Source organism: Onychomys torridus, chromosome 9 (assembly GCF_903995425.1).
Source record: "Onychomys torridus chromosome 9, mOncTor1.1, whole genome shotgun sequence".
In the NCBI taxonomy this organism is placed as follows: domain Eukaryota; kingdom Metazoa; phylum Chordata; class Mammalia; order Rodentia; family Cricetidae; genus Onychomys; species Onychomys torridus.
This window is the reverse complement of record NC_050451.1, coordinates 44364922-44375179: the sequence shown is the minus strand read 5'-3', so window position 1 is coordinate 44375179 and position 10258 is coordinate 44364922. Positions and strand designations below refer to the sequence as shown.

Below are 10258 nucleotides of genomic sequence, written 5' to 3'. Positions count from 1 at the left end.
CATTAATAATTTTCTTGCCAGTGTGATGGCTCACAACTTGCAATCATCTAAAGAGGCTTAGGCAGAAGGACCCATCCCAAGTTTAAGACCAGCTGAGCTACAGTGTGGGACCCTGTCTCAAGACCAACATGCAAAGAAAGAATTCTAACACTGACATGAAGTCACTGTTACTGCTTTCTCTACAACTCATTTCTGAACCAGACACCTTGAATTATTATCATCTGGCTTGTGCTGGCAAGATTGTCTGTCCTGGTAGCACACCAAATTCATTGATTTCTGCCTTGACTCTGGCCTATTTCTAGCCCTTGTTAAAAGGGTCAAGGTGTGACGGTGCTTAGAAGCACTCGGAATGGTCCAGCGTTTGACATACCATCGTAGGCTTTCCCACAACACAGCCTCTAACAAAACTAGGCTGTCTCGAACCCCTAATCACAGGATTGTTTACCTTTACACCAAAAAGGTTGGGAAAGCACCTAAACCCGCATGCGATGTGTGCCCAGGCAGGCTTCGAGGGGTTCATGCTGGGAGACCGAAAGTTCTTATGAGGTTGTCTGAGACAAAGAAGCATGTCAGCAGGGCCTACGGTGGGTCCATGTGTGCCAAGTGTGTCCGTGACAGGATCAAGCGGGCTTTCCTTATTGAGAAGCAGAAAATCGTTGTGAAGCTGTTGAAGGCACAAGCACAGAGTCAGAAAGCAAAATAAATATGCAGCTTTTTTAAATAATAAAGGTCAAGGCTTGGTCTTAAAAAAAAAAAAAAAAACAGAGTCATGGTGTTGTATTCACAAGGATCTATTCCCCAAGTACCAGGACACTAGAGGACCTCGATATCTCCCCATACCTACCCCAAATTTACAACCATGAATCCCTTGGTGTGCTTTGAACAACTGATTCAAAAGAACAAGATTCACAGCTCCTCAGAGTGCCACGTGGGCTGAGCCAGGGCCTTGGGGCTGAGTAGAAGTCACTTTAAGAGTGAGTAGACACTGGAGGTCTCTGGGGAAGGGACAAATTGTGAAGGTTACAGCAGCCACTGAGGGCGGGCGAGAGACCAGTGTGGACTAGAGGTCGGGAGCCGTCAGAGTTAAGCAAAGCCCTGTAGGGTGAGGCGCTCTGCAGAGTGTCAATGATTAATGAAGGCCACTCTGAAGCAGGGGAGCTCACGTCTCCTCCACACATGAAGCCCTGTAGATTGATTTGTCCTTCCTTCAACTAACATCTACAGAGTGTCCATCACATGCCAAGCTCTTTTTAGGCGTCTGGAAGAGAGCCTATAGGAGACCAGTAGAAACCAGAGTGGGCACTCATGGATCCTCTATCTTAGAGTTGAAAAGATAGTAACTGCACAATGATTTCTCAATATCTACATTAAATGTTATGAATAAAAAGTAATGCTACATGGTGGCCAAGCATGGTGGTGCATGCCTTTAATCTCAGTACTCAGGAGGCTGAGGCAGGCAGATCTGTATGAATTCAAGGCCAATTTGATCTACCAAGTGAGTTCCAGGCCAGCCAAGGCTACATAGTGAGACCCTGTCTCAAATAAATAAACGTGTATACATTGATTTTATTTACTTATTGGCAATTCTAGGGATTGATTCCAGGGCCTCAGACATGCTAGATGGAAACTCTACAAGTGAACTATACCTTCAACCCTAATTTTCCTTTGTATTTTTATTAGGAGTGTGTGTTTGTATGTGTGTGCGTGCACATACCATGGCATGCATGTGATGGCCAAAACAACTTTCGGGCACTGATTCTTTCTACCGTGTGGGTCCAGGAGATTGAACTCAAATTTTCATACTTGGTGACAGGCGCCTTTACCCTGAGCCATCTCAGTGGTTTCTTGTTGTTGTTGTTTTTTATTTTGAAACAAAGTCTCACTAAGTTGCCTAGTCTAACCTTGAAATCCACTTTGTAACTCTGGCAGGATTTGAACTTGAGATCCTCTGCCTCCCCTTCCCATCTGAGACTTCAGGCTTGTTCCGCAGAGCCCGCCCTCCTTGGACTTTTTTTTTTTTTTTATCTTTTTTTTTTAAGATTTGTTTATTCATTTTATGTATGAGTGCTCAATCTGCATGTACACCTTTATGCCAGAAAAGAGCATCAGATCCCACTATAGATGGTTGTGAGCAACCATGTAGTCGCTGGGATTTGAACTCAGGACCTCTGGAAGAGCAACCAGTGGTTTTAACCACTGAGCCATCTCTCCAGCCCCTGGACTTTATATTTAACAGTAGTTTTAGTTCAGAGCAGAATTGAGTGGAGAGTGTGGAGTATCCTTCTTGGCATCTTTCTCTGCCATCAACATTCTGCTCCAAGGTAATACTTTTTTTTTTTTTTTTTTTAATGATAGATCAACCAACACTGATACATCATCAACCCAGGCTTGTGGTGTCCACTAGAGCCCCTGCCGGCCCCTTGTGTCCTACTCCATGGTCCTCCATCTAACTGCCTTGAGACAGAGCCTCTCACTGAACTAGGAATTAGCAGACCCCTGCTATGGCTCTCTGGCTGGAATGGAGTTCTTGGGATCTTCACACAACATGCAACCCTGGAGCTACAGGTAAACAGTGTTATGCCAGGGTATTTAAGTGGGTGACAAGAATTCAAACTCAGGTTCACAAGCATGCAGAGCATGTACTCTTACACATTAAACCATCTCCCTGTCCCATCCCGGTCATTTTTTTGGTTTTGTTTTTGTTTTGTTTTGGAGCTGAGGACTGAACCCAGGGCCTTGTGCTTGCTAGGCAAGCACTCTACCACTGAGCTAAATCCCCAACCCTCCTGTTTTTAAATAAATGGAGACAAAACAATAGAGAGACTATCAAGCACAGGAGGAACCAATCTTGGGAAGTTCCCAGGAGGAAAGTGGTACAATTGAGTTAGCATCTTACACACAAGAGTAGTCGGCTGGCTCATTTGGGGTTTCTCTGGTGTGACTGTGAGACTCTTCTGAGCTTTACTGGTGCAGATGCTGCAGACACCATTTTGCCCAGGTTACTGGGACCACACTGAAGTTGGTGTAGTGGCATCCCCCTCCTCCACTCTAAATCCAGGCTCTGGCTAATTGAAGAGCATCACTTTCTTTGTGGCCAGGGCTTACTTGAACATGCTCAGTAACTTCTTAGCAGTGGTTTTCCAGTATCATAATCCATGAAGAACATTTGGTGATAGCCATTAAATATCACAGTTAAAAACACCAACTCCTGCCAGGTGTGATAGCACAAGCCTATAATCCCATCACTTGGAAGGCAGAGGTAGGAAGATCAGAATTCAAGGAGAGCCTCAGCCATATAAGAGCATGTCTCATATGGGGGCACCAGCTGTGCTATCCAGAATCTACATCGTCACTCTAGAAATCCCAGCTCCCTCAGCCTTAAAGGGTTATGAATTCTATGATGGGTGGGGTGTCCAATCTAACAAGGCCAGAATTCACTCATCCTACTGACTTGTCACCAACTCCCCATTTTTTAAATAAAAAGTACAATAAACTTGATGTTCTTGTGAAATGTCATTTTATTTTTATGTTGTTAGCAGCTCTGGCTGATGGTAAAATGTGGCCCCAGATCTCTCCCATTCTGATACATACACCTTTGCAATGTGATGTTGTTGAACCACCCACCCACACACACACACATACACACACACCTCCCGCATTCAGAGTGGAGTCTACTGAACACACACCCAGTCTGATTTGGCTTTCTACTTGTGTTGACCCATAGGATGTTGTGAGGGTGATGTTGAACTAAGACTTTTAGAGACCTTGCAACTTTGGCTTTGGCTGTCTTAGAATGTTCTGCCCTCAGCTAAGGGAGCCCAGGATAGCCTGAAGAAATGAGGTCACATCGTCACAGAAAACAAAGCCTGGCCTCAGACCTGGGAGACGGAACCAAACAGCCGAACCAGGCATTGAGCACCATGTATGAGTGTGCCGTCTGACTGGAGCAGAAGTGCCAGGATCAACCACAAAGCCGTGAGGAAAGGCGAATCAATGTTACTGTAAGGCACCAAACTAAAGTAGGTCATTATGCAGCAGCCACAACAGACAGAGGTCGTTAAAGCACCTGCCAATCAAGCAAACACTTCATAGTAAGAGATCAACTCCTAGCCAGATGTCGTGACTCCAACCTTTAATCCCAGCATCTCGAGGCAAGGCAGGCAGATCTCTGAGTTCAAGGCCAGCCTGGTCTACAGAGTTCCAGAACAGCAAAGGCTACCCAGAGAAATCCCGTTTCGAAAATATCAACTCCATGAGGATGGGAAACATATCTTTGTTGATATCTCCAGATCCTGACATTTCCAACACTTAGTAGTAAATAAATCCTTTGTGAGCAAATTCATACAGCTGTACCACAGACTCCTGTGATAACGGCAGCAACTGCAAAGCAAACTTCGCCTTCCATCCCACAGAAACCTCTATTTTCCTCATCTTACAATTCCATCCAAGTCAGAGTTCTCCAAAGAAACAAACCAACCAAACAGAGGCAAAGGAGACCTGAGACTTATTACTAGAATTGGTTAATGTGATTGTGGTGGTTTGTATAAAAATGACCCTAGTGCAAGGGAACTGGTCCCACTCTTTGCTGCAGGCTGCCTTGGGTGAGCTAGCCTGGACAGTGCTGGAGAGCCGGCGCACATAGTGATGATGAGGAGAAGCTGGTGAGCTGACAGACCCAGCTACCACCCAGGCCCAGAATCAGGACCATGAGTTGGCCCACCCCAACATTCACCTTATCTATGAACTACTGGAACTTGTGAAGGGAACAAACCTACAAATTCAAAGCAGCAGGATCTCCACCACACAGGACAACAAATGATGTCCAAGAGGAGCCCCAGTGAGGGACCCGTATGGAGGGTATAACAGAAGCCGGATTCCTCGAGCCAGACCAATGACTCCTGGCAATGAACACGTGCAAGTAAAGATGTGTGGACTAAAGGGTATACTGTGTGACTCACTGGGCCACACTGCAGCTTCCATGACAAGACTCTGGTTTTTTGTTTGCTTGCTTTGTTTCTTTGATTTGTTTGGTTTTTTGGATTTTCTTTTAAATTTGGTTTGGTTTTGTGGGGGAGGTTACAAGGGCAGAGGGTGGATGTGAGGGGATGGGAAGAGAAGTGGGATTAGGATGCACACGATGTAAAATCAACCAAGAATCAATAAAAGTTGTTTTAATGACCCCCCCCATAGGCTCATATATTTGAATGCTTAGTCACCAGGGAATGAAACTGTTGGAAAGGATTAGAAGGATCAGGGGTGTGGCCTTGTTGGAGGAAGTGTGTTACTGGGGGTGGGGGTTGTTGTCACCTGCCCAGGACTTCTGGATGCTAACCTCTGGGGCACTTTGTCCAACATTGGCCCCTGGCTTCCACCCCTGTCCAGATCCCCGCCTTTCTATGGTAGAGGCTAATTAGAAGTCTTCAGCCCTGTCAGGCGGTGGTGGCACACACCTTTAATCCCCGCACTCAGGAGGCAGAGGCAGGCGGATCTCTGTGAGTTCGAGGCCAGCCTGGTCTTCCAAGTGAGTTCCAGGAAAAGGCGCAAAGCTACACAGAGAAACCCTGTCTCGGAAACCAAAAAAAAAAAAAAGTCTTCAGCCCTTACTAGATCCCGCAGCATGCATCTGAGAGACCAGCAAAAGCTATTTCCTCCAACTCCACCCAATGTCTGCATAGATAGTCTTGACTCTAGATGCTCCTTGGCTCAGGATGACATTAGGAATACATTTCTTTTCAAACAATATATGATCGTCCCTCCCTGCCACTGCCCTCCACAAGAGATGGACCCAGTGAGTTATCTCAAAGCATAGTCAGGTATCATCACTATATACAAGCAGAAGAAGGCAGCGTGGTTCCCTTTTGATGAGTTCCCAAAGCCTCTAACTGTCTGTTACATAGCAAGAGATCAACAAATGTTTAAAAAATTATGTAGCTAGGGCCCAGGACAGTCTAGTGACATGAAGATCATATGGCTCATTGGTGGATGAGCTAGAACTTTCACCTGTCCTGTCCTCTGACCCCAACCTTTAGCTCATCCTATTTAGCTGAGTATGGCAGAGACCTGGTTGCTCTTCTCTAAACCACTGCGAAATGCTTCTCTCCGCTCTTCTTGACACTGTCTCTCCAAACAGGTTCTAACTCTTAAATATCAAGTACACACACACACACACACACACACACACTGACATATTCTCTGATCAAATGAATAAATACCTCTCTATTATCACAAAATGCTTCTCATCTGGTCAGTTAAAGCATTTAGGATCTCACTCCTTTCTGCCTGTCCAGATCTGACTTCCCATTATTGCTTGTCTGTTTGTCTGTCTGTTTTAAGGAAGTGTTCCATGTAGCTCCAGCTGGCTTCAAACTCCATGTGTTACCAAGTCTGGCCTTGAACTCCTCCTGATTCTCCTGCCTCTCCCATGTGCTGATGTCATAGGTGTGTCCACCAATCAGGGTTTGACTTCATAACCAGACACATCCCTCACTCTCATCTCTAGCTTGTGTACCCAGAAACCCTCCCTCTTCCTTCAGCAGCCAGCCTAAAAACATCTCCTCAGCCAAACACTCTCCAAACTTGTTGGTGGGCTCCGCTCCCAGTATTTCCTGAGCAGTCCATCACTGCCGCCTCTTAGCGCCCGTCACCCATCTCACCCTAATCTCTAGGACATGATTGGACATTCAAGCTCAAGGCTGTACTATGACACTGACCCTCATGTCCCCACTGCATAACTCAGAGTTTCCACTTCACAAGAGCCTTGTGGGAGTTTGGTGGAGAGGGGGACAATGGTACCAAAAAAGCAGTCAAGTCCTTACACACTTAGCACCTGCAGTTTCTAGAATGCTGTGAGATGATACTTCTGTGTGACCTTTTTCTCCATCACAACTCAGAAAGTCCAGCAGCGAGATCTCAGGCCTCACAGAACTGGCTCCAAGCACAGCCAAAAACTCAACTGGAAGGCAGCCCAGTATGCTTCTCCCCCGAGTACCTCGAAGGCCCAGAGTTCCAGCCACAGGAAGCTCAGCGAGTCCCCAGAGCAGCTGCTACAGCACCAGGGTTCCAGGATTCGCTTGGGACCATCCTTGAATTATCTTGTGAAATGGAGCTCTCTAAAGAAACATCGTCTGTGTTAAAGACCCTTGAGACCCATTAGAGCATCACAATGTAGAGAGATGGAATGCTGCTGGCCAAGAGCCAAAATTATCTTGGGCTATCTTTAGTTCCCTTCATAACTGTTTTAAATCTCTGGATCTGACCTAGCATCTCCGTGGCTTCTGGGTAAAGCTCTTGAAACCCATTGTTAAACGCAGCTGACCACCAGGGTCCACCAATCCTAAAACTAAGAATTTTATAACCTACAACAGAAATGCCCCTGCTCTGCTGAAGCCCACCTACCTCGTGTACCTACCCATGTAAATACATCGACATAACTTTCTTTTACATGTGACTTTAAGTACAGATAAGCTCTTCTATAGTGGGGGGGGGGGGGAACGAAGCCATTCTGGAATCTGACACTTTTTAGTTTTCAACCTTCCTGAGCCAAAGAAGTACTTACTGTGGTCTTTAAAGCACATGAACCCAGTGGGTGTAGTGACGCGTCATGTCTGTAACCCCAGTGAATCAACAGCAAGTTCAAGATCAGCCTGGCCTACATAGTGAGTTCCAGGCTAGCTTGTCAAATTAAGCAAATAAATTGCAGGTCCCTCCCCACCCCCAAATAAATACAAACAAAATGCAGATATCTGGGACCTGAACTTCAGGAATATAGCTGTATAGCAGATTGGAGGTTGCTTAGAAGTCTGCATTGAAAATAAAACAAAATGACAGAGGGCTGGAGCTACAGCTCAGGAGGTAGAATGCTTCCCCACTAGGAACGTAGCCCTGGATTTTACTCTTGGCACTGCACAGCACTAGGCACGGGGGCAGACACTTACAGTCCCAATCAGGAGATGGAGGTGGAAGGATAAAAATTTCAAGGTCATCCTTCACTACACAGTGAGTTCCAGGCCTTGGAGAGCGTAGCTGCTCTGCCTATGACCTTGAAGTACATGCCCCTGGGATGTGGCCTCTCGGACCCTTAAGACTTGAGATGCACATAGGCATCGAGCTCTCCCTGTCATGGTTTTGGATGCTGAGACAGACCAGGCAGAAGAACAGCACGTACCATAGCTCGGCTTTCCAGGATCCTAGGATGAATCTCCCGTGCTGTGAGTTTTATCCCCTAATAAATTCCTTGCCCTTTAAGCAGACTCGTGGATTTCTCACCATAGGGCCTGCCTGAGCTAAATAAGACTCTAGTCTCAAAAAAGAAGAGGGACACCAGATGTGGTGGCACATGCCTTTGATACAATACGAGTCCAGCCCAGGAGACTACGAAGTCCTCCAGACTGACATTTAGCAGCTACTCAATAAATATCTGGCCATGACTGAGCATTAGTGTCCCAGAAGGAGATGAAGCAAACTGCTCTGGGAGGTATGTGCTGGTGATGGCGATTAGAAATGTCCGCTATGGGTGCCTGCATTTGAGCATTTGGTCTCCTGTTGAGGGTATTCTTCGGGGGAACTTATGAAACCTTTGGAAAGAAGACCCTTGCTGGAGAAAGTTCATCGTTGGGGCCAGGCTTTGGGTTTTTACAGCCTCACCCTACTCCTTGATCTCTCTCTCTCTCTCTCTCTCTCTCTCTCTCTCTCTCTCTCTCTGCTTCCTGTATGAGGCTAAGATGTGATCTCTCAGCAATCCTGCTCCTACCTACCTCCACACTTCACCCACCATTATGGACATCAAGCCCTCTAGAACCATAAACAAAAATAAATGATTTCTTCTAAGTTGCTTTTGGCCATAGTATTTCCTCACAACAACGGAATAGTAACCCATACAAGGCAGCAAATCCCTATCATGACAGCCTATCATCCACATGGAGACTAACTCATCCTGTAAGAGGTCGGGGTGGAACTGAGTAATGCTAGAAATAACTTGTGTGCCCCATGGTCCCCCTCCAACAAGAACATTATAGGGCAACGACTCCCGATTGGGGTTGGAGGGGATTCTTGGAAACCCTGCTAGGGCCTGGTGAGCTGATCAGCTGATGTCAATATGGTTTGCAGCAGCTTGTGTTCTAGGAGACAAACTGTGTGTGGCTAAACTCATTACAAAGCAGCAATGGGCCGAGGGAAGAGGTCGCTTGGGTTCTTCAATCTTCCAGCACTAAGCCATTTTCTGTGGCTTTCCTGGGACTTCCCAGGGCTGGTTGGATTCAGTGGGCATGCAGAGACTCAAACAGCCTTGAGGTGAGGCAAGATTTCCGAGGACTGGCTCTCTGAATGTCTTAAGTGTGCCCTCTGAAAGTGAATGGAACCCATCAAGCTGACAGTGCTCCATACCTAACCTGTGAACCAGGTTCCCAGTAAGCAGGTAGATAGTCTGCCTCTCCCTAGCTCATTGCACCTCAGTCTCAGAGACCATCAAGACAGGGAACAGACTAAGCTTCCTGCCTTGATCTGCTAATGACAACGGATGTCCCTATGCAGAAGGCCGGCGTGGGCATACCTGCGAGATGAGCCTCGAGCTTATGCATGCCTTGAGCCGCAAGAATTCAGAGCTCTTAGGAAGGCTGGTAGGCCTCCTGCAGTCTACTCCTAAAGTATAAATATTTCCAGACTGTCTTCACAATCTTCAGGGGAGAGGAGATTCCACGGGTAGGCCCATGCCAACTCTCCCTCATCCCCTCCCTCACTTCAAAGAACGAGCCTCGGGGGCCTGAATCTTCTGGGTTAGCATGTCGTCCAAATGTGCAGTGGGGGCAGGAGTCCAGGAAGGCAACATTCAGCATGCCACTTGCACTCTGTGATTTTAGGCAAGCCTGTTTCTCTCTTTGAACCTCAGATTCCTCTTTCTCTAAATGAGTGAGAAACTTGACTGGCCTTTTCCCACCTTGACTATACATCAGACTCCTCTGGGTGATGGCAAGACACCGGAGCCTGGGAACACAAAGATTCCTAGGCCTCATCCTAAAGCTAAGGAACCCGAACCTCCAGGGAGGATAAAGTAAAGAAGTTTGTGCAGATCCTGAATCCCAACCTCAGCCAGGGAGCCTCAGGAGCCCCTCGGTAAACCCTCATCCCTCTCCATCTGGGAGACCCTTAAACTGAATTGCCCCAAGCCATGCCCCATCTCTTCCCAATGTCTCAGCTTCCCTGGGCCAGGGTTGGAGTAAGCTTGCATCACCCCTTCCTCCAAAGAGCTCTGGAGGCTGAAGCG

At 46.9% G+C, this 10258-nt stretch overlaps 1 protein-coding gene across 1 annotated transcript; it reads left to right on the top strand.

The window, feature by feature from the left end:
• Positions 1–349: 349 nt before the first annotated feature.
• LOC118591641 (60S ribosomal protein L34-like) lies at positions 350–703 on the top strand. The gene has a single exon (XM_036200100.1). The coding sequence runs from the start codon at positions 350–352 to the stop codon at positions 701–703; it is 354 nt and encodes a 117-aa protein (XP_036055993.1).
• Positions 704–10258: the final 9555 nt, after the last annotated feature.